The 22,965-nt window shown below is 46.4% G+C and overlaps 3 protein-coding genes across 5 annotated transcripts in view; 2 read left to right on the top strand and 1 right to left on the bottom strand.

The window, feature by feature from the left end:
* The window catches only part of LOC141096002 (polycystin-1-like protein 2), a 117,335-nt gene extending 116,727 nt beyond the window's left edge, over nt 1–608 (bottom strand). The window contains exon 1 of the mRNA XM_073582337.1: nt 545–608. The gene's annotated coding sequence lies outside the window, so the exon portion shown is untranslated. The remainder of the gene's footprint in view (nt 1–544) is intronic.
* Nucleotides 541–22,762, top strand: NUP93 (nucleoporin 93). 3 transcript variants are annotated; one of them, XM_073582364.1, is made up of 22 exons: nt 541–561; nt 2,449–2,635; nt 2,760–2,877; nt 3,624–3,686; nt 5,010–5,138; nt 5,229–5,303; nt 12,076–12,168; nt 12,434–12,573; nt 13,787–13,919; nt 13,995–14,152; nt 14,240–14,405; nt 16,050–16,143; nt 16,230–16,421; nt 17,186–17,312; nt 20,679–20,751; nt 20,842–20,886; nt 21,000–21,116; nt 21,303–21,421; nt 21,503–21,620; nt 21,875–21,958; nt 22,384–22,512; nt 22,591–22,762. In XM_073582364.1, the coding sequence occupies exons 2-22, from the start codon at nt 2,457–2,459 to the stop codon at nt 22,699–22,701; spliced, it is 2,463 nt and encodes an 820-aa protein (XP_073438465.1). In that variant the 5' UTR covers nt 541–561; nt 2,449–2,456; the 3' UTR covers nt 22,702–22,762. The 3 variants fall into 3 exon arrangements, with proteins under 3 accessions (XP_073438465.1, XP_073438451.1, XP_073438459.1); XM_073582350.1 differs by lacking the exon at nt 541–561 and adding an exon at nt 590–690; XM_073582358.1 differs by lacking the exon at nt 541–561 and adding an exon at nt 730–895.
* Nucleotides 5,714–12,065, top strand: LOC141096029 (uncharacterized). The gene is made up of 2 exons (XM_073582390.1): nt 5,714–5,943; nt 5,992–12,065. Exon 2 carries the CDS (start codon nt 6,773–6,775, stop codon nt 8,318–8,320), a length of 1,548 nt encoding a protein of 515 aa, XP_073438491.1. The 5' UTR covers nt 5,714–5,943; nt 5,992–6,772; the 3' UTR covers nt 8,321–12,065.
* Nucleotides 22,763–22,965: the final 203 nt, after the last annotated feature.

Here is a 22,965-nt window from a genome sequence, read left to right as displayed (position 1 = left end):
TGCCTCCCATTCTGTATGATTTTTTCATTTTTCTTGCCCACACGTAGGACTTTGCATTTCTTCCCGTTTCCCCCATTTTCACCTTTACTAGTGGCTTCTTATACAGGAGCGGGAACCCAAAGCACTATTCATGGTCACCAGGAGGTGAAAACTACCAGTATATGCTGGGACTTGTAGTGCTCCATATATAGATCTGAGCATACAGTGGTATTGTATGCTGGGACTTGTAGTACCACACGCGCAGAGCTGAGAACACTAGAGTGGTATTGCTTGGTAAGGTTTGTAGCCATCACATCTATACATACAGTAGTGTGCTGCTGTGCTGGGAGTTGTGGTACTGTAGAAAGCCCAGGTAATGGCAGTGCAGTGAGGTGACGCCATGCTCCGCCTGTTCTCTGTGACACGGTTTGTCCCTCACCGATACCCGGACAGTGCGGCTGCTTCATGCCCCGCCTATACGACACCGAAACACCCGGAGCCGCAGTGTCTCACACACTCCCGACTCCCAACACCTCATAAGTCTCACCGCACGGTGTCCGCGTACCATTACTGTAGCGTGAGGTAAACCTTTGCTGTTTACCATTTCTGGTGTTAATAAAGTTGTTTGAATCGCGCGATGCATTGTGGCCGGACTCATGGCCCAATCAGAGAGCAGCGGCTTTAGCGCGGGAGGTGCACGGTGCAGGAGAGGTACGGGCACGGCGGGCCTGGCTCCGGTAGTTGTGGGGACTAGGAATCCTGGTATTCGGGGAGGCTACGGGCGCCTGACGATCCGTGAGGGGAGCGGGCGGAGTGTGGCGGCGGGACCGGGTGCGCAGGGAAACGCAGTGCCGGAGAGCCGCTGTCTGCCAACCAATCACAGCACTTGTCTTTAGGTTTAAGGCAGTTTGGAAATGTAAGCCTCCAGCTGATTGGTTGCTGTGTTTCTCCCCTCATATTGCCCCATTCCCCCGGGGACTCCGCGGCCACGTCCTGCTCTAGGTGGTAGCTGAAGTCTCCATTGAAAGTAATGAGAGCCATGGTAACCTTAAAGGGATTGCTCACCAATGGACCACACATTTATAAACCATTAATTACCGTTTGGCCCGGCGCTGGCTCTCTATTCTTGGCCCTGTGTCTCCTGACTTAAACGTCGTCATGTGACCACTGATCGGCTGCAGCCTTCACAATTACTTCTTAGTGGAAGACGTACTGTTCTACGGCTCAGGCTGCAGCCGATCAGTGGTCACATGACAATGCTTAGACACATGGATGACACCGGAGGGGCCAGAAAAGCAGGATAGATTTTTATTTAAAGCTTCTGTTGCACTTTGGGCCATTAATTAGGTGTCGCCCTGTTTTAAGGGACTCTTGTCAGTAGGATCAACCCTCCTAAGTGGCCTACATGGGCATTTAGGTCATAGGAAGCTGAATAAAATGATACCTTGATGTCTGTGGTTTGATGTCTTATTTACAAGAAATCCACATTTTTCTTAATATGTAAATGAGCTGTTAAGATCTATGGGCGGGACATAGCTCTCCCTGAAAATCTGCCTCCAGAGCTTATTATAAATGAAAGGGGACATGTAGATCGGGAGAGCAGACTGTCAGTCATTACATGGCTCACATAGGTAACACCCCCTTCCATTTATGATAAGCTCTGGAGGCAGATTTGTACAACTAAAAATCAATTTCTGCTTTAAAATGCAGAAAATTGTTACTTAAAGGGGTTTTCTAGCCTCAGAAAACCCGTCTCCCCCCGACTGCTGGTTTTTCAATGTGTCGCTGATAGGTTGCTGTGCGATGGGGTCACGTTGGAACCTCAAGGGTATTGCAACCGCGACAAGCAAGTCACCAAAAATCTGACCCTCTTGGTCGCACCGTGACCCCAGTGACTTGTATTTTGCTGCTTTCTAGCAAATTTTGGCCACTCTGGTTGTGTAACGGCCAAAGTCAAGTGTAGCCCTAGCTTTAAAAAACCAAACCTGCTTTACTCACTCCCCCAGGTCCATCGCTGAGTCTCTGTCACTGCTCCCGGTATCTTTTATTTTCTGCAACGCTGACGTCAGGTCAACAGCACTGCAGACAACCGGTCACGTGCCATCAACCTGGACAGAGGGCTGAGCTCATTGTTTAGCTGCAGCCATGACATCGGTGCTACAGACAATAATAGATAGCAGGTGCAGCTGTAGAGCTTTGGCAAGGACCTGGGGAGGGTGAGTGAAGATTTTTTTTTTATTTATTTATTTATTTATTTTTATATATATAACAGCAACTGGGGACAGGTTTTTGGAAACACTTTAACTTAGTTCTGACCTCAGATAAAACAAAAAGAATTGCTTGTAGCACTCACTCCCTTTATCTTTCCTCCTTTTTATAGTTTTTGGTTAATTGCTGAACTGTAAGCACAGTTCTAATCCATTTACTGTTAAAAACACTCCCCCGATACCTTGTCTTTTGATTTAACAGCCCCCAAGATGGATGTGGAGGGGTTCGGAGAGCTGCTGCAGCAGGCAGAGCAGTTGGCTGCCGAGACCGAGGGAGTAACAGAATTGCCTCATGTGGAAAGAAACCTTCAGGAGATCCAGCAGGCAGGAGAGCGGCTCCGCTCCAGGACCATGACCCGCACCTCTCAAGAGTCAGCCAATGTCAAAGCGTAAGGACACATTTTCAATAAAGTGCATACACCACCGACCTCCATTTATTTTAACGGATGATTGTCTTCTGGTTGGAGAATGTAAGGCCGTATTCACACAGGTTCCTTATTCTCCACCCTCCAGGTCTGTGTTGTTGGGTTCCAAAGGATTGGACATATCTCACATATCGCAGAGGCTGGAGAGTCTGAGTGCTGCCACCACATTTGAACCTCTTGAGCCAGTAAAGGACACAGATATACAGGTGAGCACATAAAAAGGGACTAATGTGACCTCACATTGGCATTTTATTGGATAGATAACATGATAAATAACTTCATACAAATCACTTTATTTAATAATTATGTCGTCTTTCTTTCAATAAACCCTCCAAAGCATCTTCCGCTAGTTATCTCCTTTCTGTCGTAACCTGCTGCCTGTTGTCAAGAGTCATCCATTTCTGGCAGCAGAGACTGATTACGAGAAGTTGGAGCAGGTCTCTGTTTCTACTTTTCTGTCAGTCGTAGACTTAACCCGAGTGATAGACTTTGAATTCTGGACAAGAAAGCCATTGGACAATCAGTGCATGCTGGGAAGGAAGTTCCAGCAACTATAGTGCTGGAAGAATGCTGATGATGAAAATTCGCCCAATGATGGCAAGTCGCAAAGAGTGAGAATCAGGATAGGATAGTGTACTCACAGCTTCTGCACTCGCTGAAGTTAGAGCCGTAGACTCTGTATCCTCTCTGTATGGATAACATGGGATCTTACCGTTTACAGTAGGTGATGATCACAGCTCCTCCTCCTCCCTTTCCAAAAATTGAATGAACATTTCCAGATTCCAGGTTACTTTGGTCCATGTTGCTGATATAAAACAGCAGCACAGGAAAAATGTCTGCTCCCATAATCCTGTACAGATGAAAAAACATTAACAAATCTGTTAATACAGCAATCCAGGTGATACATTCTCTGTAACACGACCTTGTGTCTTTTTTTTTTTTTTATTTGTAGGGTTTTTTGAAGAATGAGAAGGATAATGCTCTGCTGTCGGCTGTTGATGAATCAAGGAGGAGGGTGAGTGCTGCATCGCCACACGTTCTTTTTCCACCAACTTTAAAACGAAAAATGGGATTAAGTGTGTTTTGACGCATTTTCATAATTTCACAATATATAAAGCATTCTGAATTAACCCCTGTGTATAGAACTATATAAATTCAAGAAGTTACGATCTCAATGTTCTTTTATAAGCTGAAGATAAGTTTGCACGAACCAACCGTCGGCGTTAAACGACTGCCTCAGTAAATATTTTTATCTTTTTTGGTGAAAAAAATTTGGAAACTTGTAAAAAAAAAAAAAAATAAAAGAACCTTTTTTTTTTTTTTTTTTTTTTTTTTTTTACCTTTGTCGCCATTTCTCTAGTTCTGTAGCGTTTTCAAGTTTGAAGATCTGGGGCTGTGTGTGGTTTTAGCTTTTGCACCCTAAACTTACGTTTTTATTGATACCATTTTGGAGTAGATACTATGTTTTGATCGCCTTTTATTGCAATGTTGCGGCGGCCAGATATACGTAATTCTGGCGTTTTTAATTATTTTTTTTTTTCCGTTTTTACTGATTTGGATTCATGTATTTTATAATTTGACAGATTGGACATTTCTGAACCCAGTAATACTAAATGTTCTTTTTGTTTGTTTGTAGTTCAATGGGGTACAAAGGGGATAATTTCAACTCGTTTCTCTTTTTGTTTTTTTCATATTTACTTTTTTCTTTTCACTGTTTTTAATTGTTCCCTTAGGGGACTTGAAGCTGTGATCATCCAGTCGCTTGCTCTATACTTGGCAATGCTGATGCTATGTTTAGCAGAAATCACGATCTATGAACGACGGTCACGGCCAACGCTCACAGGAGGATTGTAATGACAGTCACGGGGGTCATCTGCAGACCCCCATCGGTCATGACAACCCATCGGCGCCCGCAATCACGTCACAGGTTCGCCGATGGGATTGTGTAATGATGTGTGCCCCTGTCAACATGTGTTAAATGCCTCTGTCAGAGATTACTTGCGTTTTTACATGACAGATACCCTTTAATCCACCAGTTAGGACTGAAAGGAGGCAACACTGTGCAGCTCCCCGCTTTTTCCTGCAACACCCGCTACTATCTGGGGTGATGCAGATAAAATCTGAGAGCTTTCTTTCTTCTACTTTACTATTTGGATCTATGCTTTTCTTGTTGGTTTATTCTGTTGTCTGTTGCATGGACCCTTTACGTTTGGGATTTCATTATACTAGGACATTGCCGGTCTTTGATTCATTCTGCCCGTGGTTCGGGTTGAGAGTTTTAGCCTTGCATCAACACAATCTGCAAGTATTTTCTGTCCTGAATGTGTTTGTTCTCCAGACGTTTTCTATGGCAGAAGAGTACCACAGGGAGTCAATGCTGGTGGAGTGGGAACAAGTAAAACAGCGAATCCTCCACACACTTCTTGCATCCGGGGAAGATGATTTGGGCTTCTCGCAGGAGGCAGAGGTATGAAATATGGGGCTTAACTTTGATTCATGTTGTCCATATCAAAACCATACCGATAATTTCTGTTTGTAACTTTTGCTCCTTCTGCAGTCGAGTTATATCAGTGATCTTGGAGCTCCGGGTCGCAGCTCTCTCGATAATGTAGAGATGGCATATGCACGACAGGTGAGTCTGAAGAAAAGCAATTGATGCCTCGGTCGCAGACCTCGATCATCTGCATCAAAGGTATTTTCAATGAAAACCGTGGGTCAGACCCATGGTAGATATATTTCATTGTCAGTGACAGAACTAGCACTAAGCTGTAGGAAGAAAATTGATGTGAACAGATCCATAGTCGTGCTATTCTTGTTTAAAGGGGTAACCCCCGTCAGAAAACTTTTCCCTGTTTGCACAGAAAACAAACTCTGCTTTACTTGCCATCCCCAAGTCCAGAGTTGCACCTCCGCCACTGCCTAGCAGCTTACTCTGTCGCCTTATTGGGGGACACAGAACCGTGGGTGTTATGCTGCTGTCCACTAGGAGGCGACACTATGCATAATCTGAAAAAGATTAACTTCGTCTCCTCCTCTGCAGTATACACCCCTGGACGGCGTCAGCCTTCTCCTGTTTTTGCTTAGTGTCGCAAGGAGGCACACCTTTTTTCTTTTTTTTTTCCTTTCGTCGGGACAGATGAAGAAAAGTGGGTCTCCAGCGAGACTCCCGGCATGGCTCCTTCCTTGGCCCCCTTTTTAGGGGTGCCCAGTTGAAGTGGAGATGGCGGTTCCCCATGTCGCTCCTTCCCCAGTCCCTCGGGTACTGGTCCGAAGTTGAGACCCCCCCTCCTTCCCCAACCCCCTTCAGGGGCTGGGTTGAGGTTGAGGCAAGGATGAAGACCCCCTGACGGTGACAGACGCACCCTCCCTAATCCCCCGCAGGGGGCATTAGGTTGAGACGCCGCAGGTAGGGTCGGAGTACAGACAGCATTCTGCACCAGGGACCCCAGACCAGCTGTGGGATCCTGCTGGGGACGGGGGAGGGTGCAGGCAGACGTGGCACAGCAGAGACAGGGCTTTCTGCGCCCCTGCCTCTGCAGGGGCAGTGGCTCCATGGCGCTCCAGGGACCCCCCACACAGGAACCGCTAGCCCTGCTGCCCCCACCGCTAGCCAGTCGCCCATTCCGGGGGGGTCCGGTGCAAATCCGACCCCCTCCCGGACTACCGCGCCGCTCTGGAGCCCTCCTGGGCATCAGGCCTCTAATTTAGACCGTGACTTCGGCCTAGCCGAAGCCGCCGCCTTTTCCCCGCCCCCCGGATGACGAAAATGACACTGCAGTGTCATAGAAGGGGCGGATCGAGGCAGGAAGGGCGCACTTTTACATAGCTCAATGCGCCCTTTTCCAGCTCTCCGCCCCCTTCCCTCTCCACCTCAGAATCCGGTGGCCATCTTGCTGCACCTGAAGGAAGGCAGCACAGCAGTCTCCGGGGGGCACAGGACGTGGGGCTTATCAGCGCTGGACCTAAGGGGAGCACCGGTGGGGTAAGATCACAGCTGGGTTCTGGTACTCAGCTGTGAATTCCTATAACCTATAGCGCTCTCCTACTCCTTTCCTCTGCGTAGATACCCCTGTAGGGCCTCTATTAATCAGCCTAGGTACTATGTCGGGCTCAAAGAAAAGAACCAGGCAAGACTGCTTTTATGCAGTCTGCACAGCCTGCAAGGTCACTCTCCCCAGCGGCAGCACGTACCCGCACTGCCGGGACTGTACCCAAAAAACCGGAGCAGAACCCCAAGAAGTCCCTACCAACGCTTCTGCGACAGCTACTGCGCCGGAATGGGCAACTCAGATGTCGCAGTCTATGACACGGTCTATAGATAACCTGACCTCCACATTACTGCAGGCTCTGCAGGGTCATGTCTCTGCTATGAACGTTACCCAGCAAAGGGACGTCCGGTCTCACGTACAGGGCGCTTCCGACAGTTCGAGGCGTAAGCGGACCCACAGGTCACGTTCATCTGCGTCCTCACATAGCAATAGGTCTTCCCCCTCCAGGGAGAGACACAGTGGCTCCAGGTCACCGAGGCCGTCCCCTGATAGGGAAAGACAATGCGGATCTCCACAACGATCCCAGACCAGGGAAAACCTCCGCTCTAGTTCGCCCGCTAGGGAGCTCCTTAGCGAGGCGCAAGACTCAGAGGGCATATGTGACTCCAACTCAGATAACGAAACAGAGACCGCTCTGCTCCCTTGTCCCCCTAGCAATACTGCGATAGTTGAGGATATCGTCTCTTCCATCCTTCGGGTGCTGGACATTTCAGATCCAACCCCGGATGCACCAGAACACAAGATTTCCTTTGAAAGTGTTCAGAAACCATTGAAGGTCTTCCCTAATCACCCGGAATTTCAAAAAATCCTTTCTAAGCATTTTTCGCAGACTGAGAAAAAATTCGCCAATCGCAAGTATTTGGAAGCAAAGTACCCCTTCCCACAGAAAGACACCAAGGATTGGACAGATCCGCCTGAAGTGGACCCTCCAGTCTCTAGACTAGCAGCACAAACGCTTCTCTCGCTGCCAGACAGTTCAACCCTCAAGGACACAGCAGACAGACAGGTTGAACGCATGGCTCGTTCAATCTTTGAAGCGGCAGGTGCCTCTCTGGCTCCCGCATTTGCTTCAGTTTGGGCAGCCAAGGCCATCATGGCCTGGGCTGATCTCTTGCAAAAGGGCCTTCAAGCCTCAAATCCTCAGCTGGCGGACCAGGCGGTGCAAATTGCAGTGGTGGCAGATTACATGGTCCATGCAGCGTTGGACTCTGCAAGAGGGGTAGCGGCAATAGCATCAAACGCCATCACAATCCGGCGTATTCTCTGGCTAAGAGAATGGAAAGCGGATGCGGCCTCAAAAAAGTCCCTAACAAATCTCCTGTACTTCAGTGGCCGTCTTTTCGGTGAAAAGCTGGTTACAATGATATCCAATGCTACCGGGGGCAAAAGTACTTCCCTCCCTCAACTAAGACCAAAACGCACGTTTAAAAGACTTAATCAATCTCGTTTCCGATCCTTTCGGAATCCTTCAGGCTGGTCCGTCTCACGCCCAGCACAAAACCGTAGTCGTCCCCCCCCCCCCCCCCCGCAGGGACAACACACGTGCGGCACAGAGGCCGGACAGGAACTGGCTGTCAAAGGCAAGCCAAGCGAAATCTAAAGGAGGAAAACCTCAGACTTTTCCCTCATCTTGACTCATGCCCTCCGGAAGACACCCCACTTGTAGGCGGACGACTGCTACTCTTTCAGCAGGTCTGGCTGCCTATTACAGACGACAAGTGGGTCAAGGAAATAGTGTCTTCAGGATACAAAATCGAGTTTACTACCAGTCCACCGCACAGGTTTTTTCCCTCTGTCCCTCCAAAATCCCCACTCAAAGCTCAGGCCTTCCGTCAAGCGGTTTCTTCTCTCCTGCAAGCAGAAGTCATAGTGCCGGTCCCAGCAGAAGAGCGCTTCCGAGAGTTCTACTCCAACCTGTTCGTGGTGCCCAAGAAAGGAGGCAGCGTCCGACCCATACTAGACCTCAAGCAACTCAACAAGTATGTTCGAGTTCGTCACTTTCGCATGGAATCCCTCCGGTCAATCGTTGCGTCCATGGAAAAAGGAGAATATCTCGCCTCCATAGACATACAGGATGCATACCTGCATATACCGATTGCTCCCGCCCATCAGAGGTTCCTCAGATTCGCAATCGACCAAGACCATTATGAGTTTGTGGCCCTCCCGTTCGGTCTCGCCACGGCTCCCAGAACATTTACAAAGGTCATGGCAGCTACCATGGAAGTTCTGCACTCCAGAGGCATAGTAGTCGTTCCATACCTGGACGACCTTCTCATCAAGGCCCCCACCCTCAAGGACTGCGAGGTCAACGTCTCGATCACGATCGACACTCTGAGGCGCCTGAGATGGCTAGTCAATTTACAGAAGTCCTCGACTACCCCGAGTCACTCTGACCTTCCTGGGGATGTTATTCGACACCTCCAAGGGTCTGGTGATTCTCCCCAGACAAGGCACTGGCTCTCTGTCTGGGAGTTCACACACTCCTCCGTAAGTCCCCCAGATCTCTCCGGTATGCCATGAAAGTACTTGGCAGGATGGCAGCAGCAATGGAGGCGGTACCGTTTGCCCAGTTTCACCTCAGACCCCTTCAACTGGCCATCCTCAAGTCCTGGGACAGGAATCCGTTCTCCCTCGACAGGGAGTTCCGGTTATCAGCAGAAACCAGGAGGTCCCTGCACTGGTGGCTCGAGCCAACCTCGCTTGCAAGGGGAAAATCCTTTCTCTCCGGTCAATGGAAGGTTTTGACCACCGACGCAAGCCTTATAGGTTGGGGCGTGGTGCACCTGCATCACAGAGCGCAAGGCAGGTGGTCACCAATGGAAGTGACCATGCCCATCAACATCCTGGAAATTCGTGCCATCTTCCTGGCGTTGAAAGCCTTCCATCACTTGCTAGCAGACTCTCATATCAGAGTACAGTCGGACAATGCCACGGCAGTGGCATACGTGAACCATCAAGGCGGCACCCGCAGCATCCAGGCGATGACCGAAGTAACACGTATCCTACAATGGGCGGAGAATGCGAGGTCAGTACTCTCTGCGGTCCACATTCCGGGTGTGGACAACTGGGAAGCCGACTATCTCAGCCGACAAGGAATGGACTCGGGGGAGTGGTCTCTCCATCCCGAAGTTTTCTGTCAGATCTGTCATCGTTGGTGCACCCCGGACGTGGATCTAATGGCATCCCATCTCAATTTCAAGGTTCCCAATTTCATGGCCAGGACGCGCGATCCGCGGTCGCTCGGAGCAGATGCCTTGGTTCAGGACTGGACCCAGTTCCAGCTTCTGTACATTTTTCCACCTCTTCCCCTGATCTCCAGAGTCCTGAGGAAGATCAAGCAAGAGGGAGTTCCCACCATCCTGATCGCTCCAGACTGGCCCAGGCGTACATGGTACTCCGACGTCGTGCAACTCACAGCAGACGCTCCCTGGCGTCTCCCCACATGTCCCGACCTTCTGTCACAAGGCCCGTTCTTCCACCAGAACTCAGGAGCTCTTAATTTGACGGCGTGGCCATTGAGACCTAGGTTTTGACCCAAGCAGGTTTTTCACCGGAAGTCGTTAAAACCATGATCAGGGCTCGAAAGCCAACTTCAGCCAGGATTTACTATCGTACCTGGAAGGTTTTCTTCACATGGTGCGAATCTCGTGGGCAGATCCCACTCCCCTGTTCTCTTCCAAGGGTCCTCGGTTTCCTTCAGTCAGGCCTGGACGCCGGGCTATCCCTGGGCTTGCTGAAGAGCCAGGTGTTAGCGCTTTCAGTGCTCTTTCGAGGCGTATTGCTAACAAGCCGCAAGTGAAGACTTTTCTCCAAGGGGTTTCCCGATTGGTTCCCCCCTACAAGCGTCCGTTGGAGACGTGGGACCTCAACCTGGTCTTGACAGCACTACAGTCACCTCCTTTTGAACCCCTTAAGGAGGTCTCACTCCGCTTTCTGTCACAGAAAGTGGTTTTCCTGGTGGCGATCACCTCGCTACGCAGGGTGTCTGAACTTTCAGCTCTTTCCTGCAGACAACCCTTCCTGGTTTTTCATCAGGACAAGGTGGTTCTACGTACAGTCCCATCCTTCCTTCCGAAGGTTGTGTCCAGCTTCCACCTCAATGAGGAAATCTCACTACCGTCCCTTTGCCCGGCTCCCGTTCATAGGGTGGAGAAGGCTCTGCATACGCTTGACCTTGTCAGGGCATTGCGTGTTTACGTGTCTAGGACTGCTCCTTTCCGGAAGTCTGATTCACTTTTCCTTCTTCCAGAAGGCGTTCGCAAGGGCCTACTGGCTTCCAAAGCCACCCTTGCTGGGTGGATCAAGTCCACCATTCAAGAGGCTTACCGCCTCAACAATTCTCCTCTTCCGGCCGGTATCACGGCATACACTCTACGTGGGCGGTAGGGGCCTCTTGGGCCATTTGGCATCAAGCCTCGGCACATCAACTGTGTAAGGCAGCCACTTGGACTAGCCTGCACACATTTACAAAACACTACCGAGTGCATACCCAGTCCTCAGCGGATGCGAGGCTGGGTAGACGGGTCCTGCAGGCGGCAGTACCCCAAGTCTAGGGGACTGTCAGCACAATATTCGTCCACTGCTTCCCGCCCAGGGACTACTTTGGGACGTCCCACGGTTCTGTGTCCCCCAATAAGGCGACAGAGTAAAGGAGATTTTTGTGTACTCACCGTAAAATCTCTTTCTCTTAGCCTTTAATTGGGGGACACAGCTCCCACCCTGTTGCCCTTGCGGGCCGTTGTTACGGTTGGGTTCTCATATTGTTGTTTGAGCTCGTTTATAGTAGCCTTCTTACAGGCATGGTTATGTTTCTGGTATTTTCCTCCTAATGCTTTTGCACAAAACTGGAGAAGGCTGACGCTGTCCAGGGGTGTATACTGCAGAGGAGGAGACAAAGTTAATCTTTTTCAGATTATGCATAGTGTCGCCTCCTAGTGGACAGCAGCATAACACCCACGGTTCTGTGTCCCCCAATTAAAGGCTAAGAGAAAGAGATTTTACGGTGAGTACACAAAAATCTCCTTTTCCGTTATCTTGCTGCAGCAGTGACATCACATAGATATCACTGCAGCCAATCAATCAATAAGCTCAGAGGTTTGTGCCACGTACTTGGGCCATGGTAATGGCGGGGGCACAGGGAGGATAGAACTGTGCATCTAGGAAGAAGTTTTCCAAAGGAGAACAACCCCTTCTTCTGCCATACTCATTTCAACCATTTATTGTGTAGAGATATGTTACATAAATTTGTAAGATGTTCAACAATTGTGGCACTGTTCTAAAAGTATCTACCCTCACCATAGATTATTGTGTTTTTTTTTATTTTATTTATTACAGTAATGTTCTTTTTCACTGCAGATCTATGTGTACAATGAGAAAGTTGTGAGTGGCAACTTGAAGCCAAACCTGGTAGACCTGTGCGCTGCAGTTGCTGAGAGCTTAGATGATAAGGTAAGAAATCTAAAGTGACACTTTATAGCTTTACTATTTGTCAGTTCTACAGAAATTGCATTCAAAGTGTAATTCCCAAGATAATAATGTACGGTATGACCTATCCATAACCCCAGAGCCACATCCCTGGGATTGCTTGGAGTCCCAGTGATCATTAAGTTAACCTCCTGCAGGCAGGGGTTCACTTACTATCTTGGGAATAATGGGATTTTTTTTTTTTTTTTTTTTTTATCGTTTATTTTCCTTTATTTTTTTTCTGTTGCAGAATGTATCTGACGTTTGGGAAATGGTGAAACAGATGACTGATGTTCTGCTAGTTCCAGCCTCTGATACACTGAAGAGTCGCTGCTCCGTTCAGATGCAGATGGCTTTTGTTAGACAAGCTTTAAGGTTCTTGGAAGAAAGGTAACTTTAGGAACTGATGTCTAGCTGGAATCAAAGGGATTTATTACAGTTTATTATTGCGACAGTCACCACACATTTGTTGGCCATGTGCTATCACTGCATGAACAAAACCTGAGAAAAACAAATGGAGCCTATACCCTGTAGTAAGAAAATAGTTCAATAATAATAATACATAGGGGACTAAGTTAACGCTATTTTGACCCCAAAAAGCTTAAAATTCATCCCACTGCGGCAAGGTATACCCAGTCAGGACGGTCTTAGCTCTACATCTCTCTCTGTTAGACAGCCTCAGCACACGCAGAGATTGCCTGTTTGTTAGGCAGTCCCTGCAGGTATTGAGGCTATCTAATAGCCTGAAATCATGCAACCGCAGGGACTTGAGCATAATATACAAGCACGCTTAGATTCTCGGATAAGACGTTATCCGAACACATTCGCTCATCATTAGTGCTGATCAGTTGCCAAGGACCTTTGGAAGACTATCATGACCACTGTGTGAAATCTCCCATGAAGCTCAGGCTAAGGCTGAGCTTCATAGATCATTAGCTTCGCAATACACTGCAATATTATAGTATTGCACAGGCAGTCAAGTGGTCACACACAGGTTAATGTCTTAGGAGGATATTTTAAAATTGAGAAAATAAAAAATTAAGTCGCTTTTCATTCGCTTAATGAAACGTGAACAAAAAAACATAAGATCCTATTTGGTAAGCAGAAGCAGTGAGTGACACTTTCTCAGCGCCCTGATGACGTCTGTCAGTGGCGATAGAAGCTGAGAGTCAGCGCTACACTCGCCTCTCCCACAGCGTCCATCACCTTGGATCCAGGACATGTTCAGATGGGGCAGCAATGCAAGAAACTATTGATTAACTACTGCACTGCCCTCCCCTTGACGTCCTGTTTCAGGAGGGATGAAGGACGCTGCAGGGAGTAAGTGCAGCCCCAGCTTCCTGTGATGTCACCTTTAAGATTCCTCTCAAATGAAACGTCAGCAAATTCAGAGATTAGCAAAATAGGGAAAATACATTTTAGCTGCTAAACTACTTGGTTACTTTTCTGTTTGTGTTTTCAAAAAGTCCATTTACAATTGTTTAATATTTTCAATATAGATTTGGTATTTTTTTTGCGCAGTCGGTTTATGTACTTCTCTGAACCTTTGAAAACTTCAATAAAAACAAATTGAATTCTTCCTATCTATGTGATTTCTTTCCAGTTATAAGAACTACACAATGACGAGTGTCTATGCCAACCTACAGCAAGCACAGCTAGGTGGTGTCCCGGGGACTTTCCATATAGTGCGGAGTTTCCTGAATATCAGACTTCCTGCACCTATTCCTGGGCAACAAGTAAATATTCAGCCAGCTGATGTTTTATAAATGTATGTTTTATAAGGAAAAAGTCTTAAGTGACTAAATTTCCAGGACGGTGAACTGGATGGCTACCCGGTGTGGGCGCTGATCTACTACTGCTTACGCTGCGGTGATATCTTGGCGGCACAGCATGTGGTGAACAAAGTGCAGCATCAGCTCGGAGAGTTCAAGAACTGGTTCCAGGAGTATGTTCACAGCGATGACCGCAGGTAAACGGTGCAGAAAACCGCTTCTATACATGGGGCCACCAGGAATATTATTATAATGGACGGTCTGCATTACTTTTTCCATTCTAGGTTATGTCCATCCACAGAAAACAAACTCCGTCTGCATTACAGAAGAGCCGTGAGGTCGAGCACTGATCCCTACAAAAGAGCCGTCTACTGTATTATCGGTCGCTGCGATGTTGCAGATAATCATAATGAGGTGGCAGATAAAACCGAGGACTACCTGTGGTTAAAGGTTAGTGCTTAACTTATATTAAGGGGCTCTCTGGCTACATGTTATTGATACATGATACATGATCCGGCATAGTGCCACTCCGTTCAAGCACACGTCGAGCATTGCAGCGCTGGAGTGGTGCTTCTGATGTAATGTCCCTGTCGTACACTTATCTGCCACCATCTTCACTTCCGCTCCTGTCTGTCTCCAGTAGTTTGTGACCTGCCGGTTCACTCCAGTGTTTGCAGTTTCGTGCTGGCTCTCATAGACTTAGATTGAGAGCATGTGACGTTTATTCTGACTTCTGACCAGTCAGAAGTTGCGGTCACAAGATGGCGCTGAAAAAATGTCAAGATGGCAGTGGTAAGGGTAAAGGGCATGTCACACTAAGCGATATTGCTGGCAATATCGCTATAACTTGTGACGTTATAGCGATATTGCTAGCGATATCGCTGTGTCTGATACTTACCTACTTACCGGCTCCCCAGCTGGTTATCGCTGATCGCGCGAGAACGTCCAGGACCGTTTCTCGTCGTCTGCTTCCTGCGGCGCTTCCTGCTGTGATGACGAGCGACGCGTGGAGCCGGGCGGGAGGACGCAGGATCGCCTGGTGTGACAGGTAAGTAGCGATCCCCGTCTCCAGCGATGTCGCTGGTGAGATCTGCCTGTGTGGCAGCTCACTAGCGACCACTTAGCGATGTACCAGCGATCCTGACCGCGTCATATCGCTGGTCGGGATCGCTGATACATCGCTAAGTGTGACAGTACCTTAAGACTAGGGACTGCGACCTTACATTAGAAGCACCATTCCAGCGCTGGAGAAAAAATGCTGGATTGGTGCTTTAAGTGTGTAGTGGCCTCTGTGGAGTATTGCACATCCAGGAGAAGAGGAGCTGCTCTGTAGTATCCAGCAGTGACTGCTACACTTGCAGTGCTAGTCCTTTTAAGATTTATATCCGTCTACCGCTGATCCGGAGCAGCTGCCATCTTATTGTGGTGTGCCAGGGGGTGGATATTAATGGCTTCCATATCATATGGCAAAGCCCTTTATTCCTATGTCTTTTGCCATGACTGAATATCTTTGTATCCCTGATGGGCCCATAGTATAGAAGCTGTACACCACTTTCTGGCATCCTCACTATTTGGCCTGATAATTCCAAAGATCGATCAGAAATGTTGTGGATAGTCATAGCGGAAATCTCAGTGTCCTCATGGGCCGATGAAAATAACATTTCTAGATTGTGTCGGTTCTCTGCAATTCCTCCTGGGAATGCATGAATTTCATTTCTCATTACGAGCATTGGGGACACAGTAATGTGGGTGTATGCCCTGCCACTAGGGAGCTCCACGCTAGGGAAAAAAAAACAGTGGGTTATACCCTTTCCATAGACACCAGGCAGTTCAATTTCAGCCTGGTGTCATTAGGAGGTAGACATGACCTATTTTTTGTTTGTGCACAGTGACGGTCCTCTGTCATTCTTCCTGCAAATGCATGAATTTAATGTATTAATATATATTGTGGAGGAATAACAGGAGCAGCACAACACAGATTTTTGAGAAAAGATGCTTGTACTTGCATGTGGTGGGGAACCCTTACTGGGAATGGGGTTACTTACTGGTTAACCTGGGAACTATATAATTTCCCCATCTGGCTTTTTTGTACAGTTGAACCAGATTTGCTTTGATGATGACGCTAGTAGCTCACCCCAAGACAGACTTACCCTGCCACTGTTCCAGAAGCAGCTTCTTGAAGACTACGGTACATAGAATACACACATAAACGTATGCAACAATTGCGGTCTGAAATGGCGTAGTTTTACATGATGGTTTTTTTTTTTGTTCCAGGGGAATCCCACTTTGCTGCCAACCAACATCCCTTCCTGTATTTTCAAGTCCTGTTCCTGACCGCTCAGTTTGAAGCCGCTATCGCCCACTTATTCCGCACAGAGCGGACGCGCTGCCTTGCTGTCCACGTGGCACTTGCTCTTTTTGAGTTGAAATTGCTTTTGAAGTCGTCATCGCAAAGTGCACAACTGCGTAAGTAGGCAAACTCTGTGTAGTCACTTTTTTGTTTTCCTTATCTCTCTTGACATGACAGAGTCCGCACTCGCTTCATTTCAGTCTACAGAATTGATGTGCCAAGCGCTATAGATGCTTACTCTCATCTGTCACTGTTATGCCTAACGTGTGACCTGCTGCTTCATTCATCCCACCTTGGTTTGGTCTTGTGGTCAGGGAAGATTGGAGCATACAAGTCTCCCCATTATGGCGATCTTCGTAGGACCCACGCTGATCCAGTAGTTATCACCTACCCAGTATCCTTGCTATGCACTGTCTTACTTGCTGAGTCCGGCCATGCAGGGCTGTTGCAGTTCATGGTCGACACATGCCACAGCTCCTGGCAAAGGGATGGAAGCATTAAGTCACTTATAATAAGTGAGAATACAGATGACACGGCAGGGGCTCACAGCATCTTATTTATGTGAGCTAACAGATTTCCCTGCTTGTTTTATCACAGGTGGGAGTGTTTGCCTCGTCTCCAGCCCTGTGATCTCCTCATAAATAAAGTCAGTGACATACAAGCTCAGCAAGTGCTGGAGCTCCTATGTCACTGACTTGAGCTCAGGGGGTTGGAGATGCAGCAGAAACACTCCCTCCTGTGATAAAACAGGCAGGAAAATGTAATATTGTAATATCTCAAAGTAACAAGCAGCTGAGGGTCCCTGTGCTCTCTCTTCATTTTACCAATTTTGTACAAGTGGATAAGTCCTATCATAAAAATGTTACATCTATCATTGCAGTGAGCCAAGAAGGAGGAGACCCAGTTGGTGTCCGACGTCTCAACTTTGTCCGTCTTCTTATGCTTTACACTCGTAAATTTGAACCAACAGACCCTCGAGAAGCTTTGCAATACTTTTACTTCCTCCGGTAAGTGCCTTAAGATTGAAATGCACTGAAGTGGTCTCTCAATAGTATTTAGAAGGGTTTTTTATTTTTTCGCCCGCCCGGAAACGTGATCAGAACGGGGTCAAATGTCCTTTTAAATTTGGTTATCTGAATTTATGTTTCCAGTGATTATTTAGTCATGTCTCTCCTTGTGTAACGGTAAGATGTCATGGCATTTTTTAGTTGTGTTTTTTTTTTTTTTTTGTGAAAGCTTATTTTCAATGAGCAACTGAAAAAGAGGAGGTTATCCACCTCCTGGTTGTCAAAATGGGGGGCACACAGGAGAATTATATTTCAGTTCATATCAACACATAATAAATAAAAATCCCACACAAATATTGATAAATGAAAAAGTGCATGAAGAATGTTAATTTAGTAATGTAAAGCCCTAACAGGCATCTTGGTAGAGAATTAAGGAAAGAAAGGACACTATCAGGAGGGGAATTGGACGATCAAGAAAGAGATTAAAGGGAAGGTGCCGTCAAATAAAATACTTGTTCAACCAGTTGAAAAAATGTAAAGTATTCATGTTTTAAATAAAAAAAAATACATTATATGTTTTTAATGGAGTAGATTATAAAAAATAGTTTAAAAACTTTTGATATTTTCCACTTTTAATCACTCGGGGGAGCTGCTGAAATTGGCCACGAAAAACTCATTATGACTGTAGTAAATGTAGGCGGGGTCTGGTCACATGTGTGATGTCACTGCTCCCCACCGTTTGCAAAAGGATAAGAGAGGATAAAGTTTAGGATCACAGTGCGGAGCCATTTTGTTGGTGACTGCAAAGTGATACTGAGATTTGAACATTGTCAGCGAGGATCGGTGACAGATCTGATTCTGTTATTTGGTGCTGCTCGCGGTATCGTAAGTTGGGGTTAGATACTTGGAGGGTATCACGTGCTGTGATTAATTTCAGCGTGTTACACTCCGCGTGTCTAATCGCAGCACGTGATACACTCTGCATATCTAGATACACGGCTCAGTGTAGTATTTCACCATGATGGGATTAGCTACACATGTCTGGGACGTGTCACGCATGATGGTATTAGATAGATACACTGGTCTTGGACATATTGCGCATGATGGGATTAGATACACTGGTCTTGGGCATATCAGGTATGATGGGATTAGATACACTGGTCTTGGGCATATTGCGTATGATGGGATTAGAAACACTAGTCTGGGGTGTATCGCGCATGATGGGATTAGATAGATGGGTATGAGACGTATCGTGCGTGATGGGATTAGGTACACTGATGCGGGATGTCTCATGCATGATGGGATTAGATACACATGTCTGGGATGTATCGTGCATTATGGGATTAGATACACTGGTCTGGAACATATCATGCATGATGGGATTAGATACAAGGGTCTGGGGCGTATCATGCATGATGGGATTAGATATACAAGCCTGGGACATACCATATATGATGAGACTAGATACCATGTCTGATCTACTTATTGGGTTCCTATTAGATGACTGGGGGCACATGGCTGCTCCTATACACTGATGCATCTGCATACTACCTTGAAAAACAATTTATATCTTTAAAGATTGACAACAAAAGGGACTTTTTTATTCTTTAAATTTCATACTTTGTGCTAAAATTAATTTTAGCAATTCATATTCATTACAAATGTTGCACCGTTTACCCTGTGTTGCATTGTTTATTGCTAGCTGTATGTTAGTTAGATATCAGCTTTGGGGCAGGGGCGTACATAGAAATCATGGGACCCCATGGCGGAAGTTCTAATAACCCCCCCCAAAAAAAAAAAATAATCATCAGCGGGGTCACAGAAGAGTATGTCTCACAACTTTGCAGCTTTTACAGAGTAACTTTTATCCTGTTGAAACCCCTAGATTCCCCATTGATTGCCCCATAATGTATGATGCCAACAAAAGTGCCGCACAAACACCGTATTATACCCTTACAGTGAATTCTTTCACAGTACCCTCCACAAGCACAGTGTATAGACACAACTGTACTCCCCTCAACTCCCCAGGCAAGCTATGATGACCTCCAACACAGCATGATCTCTCAATGGTGACCCCACACACAGCCATCCCTCCATACAGTATAATGGACCCACATACAGTATAATGGCCTCCACTAGCCCTCCAAACAGTACTATAGACCCCATACAGTATGTTGGACACCACACAAACATTCACACTAATTTCTTGCATTCAGTACAATGGCCCACACATTGTCCCTCATAAAGTATAAAGGCGCCCCTTTAACTAGCACCAGTGAAACAACACCTGGTCAGCCCTGTATGACTACCATCAGTTCCTCGTTGGATATAAGCCTGGTCCGTTAACAGAATTATATCGGGCCAGAAACCAGCCCGGTAGCATGTAAAGTTAAGCCGAGAAACAAATGTTTTTATTGAGATAAAAGAGCTGCCCATGGTTAAATTATATATTTAATTGCCTAAAGGGCACACTAGACAATGCACTATATACATGATGGTTACACATGTACAATGGTCAGATAAGGTAATACAGATAGTGGTAGGACAGAGTATGCAGAATATATGGATCAGTTACCAGTAGAGGAAAGGCCTGTCTTTCGGGGAGAGAGGCTGCCACTTGCGAGGATTGTAGTCCCTTCTGTCCCTTGACTTCTTCACACACAATATGTTGTCGTGACCTCCCCAAAGAAAAAAAGTAATAGGCCATGCTTATGCTTTACACAAGCATTTAACTCCTTTGCGTCACTCACCTCCTGCCCTCTGGGCTGAACTTAAATCCCCTCCCCTTCCTTTGAGCAGCTAAAATCTCCATAACCTAAGATGTGTCATAACTCCATTATGGACAGTCCTTAGGAGGTGGTTTTGGTGCCATTGGATATGGCCGGGCTCTTGCTACGTGTTAAGACCAAACACCACTTTGCTGTCTGGTTACTACTAGTTGTTCTATGTAGCGCCATACCCTTGGGTGCTAGAACAGGTCGAGACCCAGGCAGGCGTTCGCCGTGTTCTGGTAATCTTGGAAATATACACATTGTACAGTTAGGACATATAGTATTTCCATAACTCCTTATGGAATTATGTTTCTGGAATGTTCTAGAAGGTGTCTTCAGCTGCAGAAGGACTCTATATGGCAAGCAGGCCTTTGTCCTGCTCTGAGCTGATCAAGGTGTGAGATCTGTCACTCAGTCTTTGAGGCATGGCCTTCCTGGGGAGCTAGCTGCCAGCTTTCTCCTTGAGGCTTTGATAATGTGGGCTTATACCGATCAATCATTTACATGTACTGTCATTAAATATAGTGTATGCAGTGCTGTCTTATACCAGGTCTTGGTGGCATTATCAGATCCTTTTTTTTCTTTCCTGTCCTAGAAATGAGAAAGACAGTCAGGATAAGAATATGTTCCTGCGGTGCGTCAGTGAATTGGTGATTGAAAGTCGAGAGGTACAGACGCTTCCATTCCCACGACTTCTGTTTCCTTGTTTCAAGTGATTTTTTATTATTATTTATTTATTCTCACTTTTTTGTCCGTAGTTTGATATGCTTCTGGGAAAGTTGGAAAAAGATGGTACAAGAAAGGTAATGAAATTTGTTTCTTTAAAAGTATGTTATTTTTATTGTCGCAAAATGTAGAATTATTTGTAAGCAAAAATGATTAATTATTACTATATTTTTTTTTTTTACCTTGTTAGCCGGGAGCAATTGATAAATTTACAAGGGACACAAATCCGATCATAAGCGAGGTGGCGTCTGTGGCAGAACAGAAGGGACTGTTTGAGGAAGCCGCTAAGCTCTATGACTTGGCAAAGGTAAATGTATCACATCGTCATAAATAGACCCACACTATTGTGCCGTTTTTGGGATTATTCCTTCAGTCTGTTTTTCAGCAATTCTTTAATATGGATACCTTCATAACATATTAAAGATGTCTGAACAAGTACTTGACTCCTAGACCTTGGTCCTGATGAAGCTCTTCTTCATCTTTTTTTCCGCAGAACCCAGACAAGGTTTTAGAGCTGACCAATAAGTTGTTGAGTCCAATTATCTCTCAAATCAGCTCCACACAGTCCAACAAGGAGCGGCTGAAAAATATGGCGCTGTCTATTGCTGAAAGGTGAGAAACCGAACGTTTTAGGACGCGTGGAGGTGGCGCTTGACGACTGAGCATTAACACCAGCATTGGTTTCTTCTGCAGATACAGATCTCAAGGAATAAGTGCAGAGAAGGGAATAAATTCCACATTTTATCTGCTGCTGGATCTGATCACTTTCTTTGACAATTATCATTCTGGCCATGTTGACCTAGCGTTTGATGTAAGTATATATGCACGAACAAAAAGCCTGTGTAAAAAAAAAACAAAACACGCAGTTGTACTTTGCTTGCTTGTGCCTAAGCAATTTAATATTCCCCTTCATAGACTTGTCAGAGCGTTAACATGGAACTGCACATGTGATTATATTTTTTCAACAAAGATATCAATAAAGAAAATCCTGTTTGTATAGCGACAGCTCCTTTCCCTTGAACCTTCCTATAATTCTGGATTCTAATATCTTTCTCTCCTTTATAGATTATTGAGAGATTGAAGATTGTGCCCCTGAGCCAGGACACGGTGGAGGAGAGAGTTGCTGCTTTCAGGAACTTCAGTGATGAGGTGAGTAAGCCCAGAGCCATGATCACAGCAAAGGTTGTACTTTGAAGTAGCCTCAGAGCTTCCACAGACCCTTGCGGCTATACCAGGTTTTCGCAGCTTCAGGTAAATGGATACGCTGCAGCGATTGGCACAAGTACGCGTGCGAGAGCAATGCTGCATCATTGACCGGTTCCATGTTTTGTTGAGCTATGGGAGTCCCAGGGGTCAGGCCACTCACGATCACGGCTCTGACGAACGTTCATGTGTTCTCTATGAGAAAGCCATTGATGGACATCTACCACCGGGAGAGCAAAGTGATCGGCAGACATGTGCAATCGACATTCCGTGCACATTAGAATCTCTCCCAAACCTGTCGATATATCGACGTCTGCGGCTGACATTAATGTGTATGGGGGGCGCTTTACACTTTCATGTTCCTCCTCCAGGTGAGGCAGAATCTGTCAGAAGTTCTTCTTGCGACAATGAACATATTATACACCAAATACAAGCGGTTGAAGAGCAGCGGCCCCTCCGGTCTTGGAAGACTGCAGCGAGTATTGGAGGAAAAAGACTCGGTGGGCAGCAGTCTAGTCTTCATATCCGTGACGGCTTACCTTGTCTGCACATTTTTCTGATTGTTCTGTCTCTTGTAGGTATTACGCAGTCAGGCCAGGGCACTCATCACCTTTGCTGGAATGATCCCATTCAGAATGTCCGGAGACACAAATGCTCGACTCGTACAGATGGAAGTCTTAATGAACTGATGCGGACACTTGCTTAAACATCCTGCTAGTACTACGTCCCAAATACAACTTTTTTCCCCAAGGTCCTGACTGATTTATTTATTAGGTAAAACTTTTAAAAGTTTTATTTTTAACTTTGATCTGCGAAAGTTATGCAGTGTAGACGGGCCTTTTTCTATGAGTAGATAGGAACCTTGGACAACCACAAAGATAAGCCATGCCCTTTCCTGACATAAGATGTAATAGTACGTGTCCATGTATGGAGTGAGCTTAGATGCTGCGCAG

Source organism: Dendrobates tinctorius, unplaced genomic scaffold (assembly GCF_039654945.1).
Source record: "Dendrobates tinctorius isolate UK_male_01 unplaced genomic scaffold, ASM3965494v1 ptg000009l, whole genome shotgun sequence".
NCBI lineage: Eukaryota > Metazoa > Chordata > Amphibia > Anura > Dendrobatidae > Dendrobates > Dendrobates tinctorius.
The sequence above is the reverse complement of the archived record's forward strand: the minus strand, read 5'-3'. Positions and strand labels throughout refer to the sequence as shown.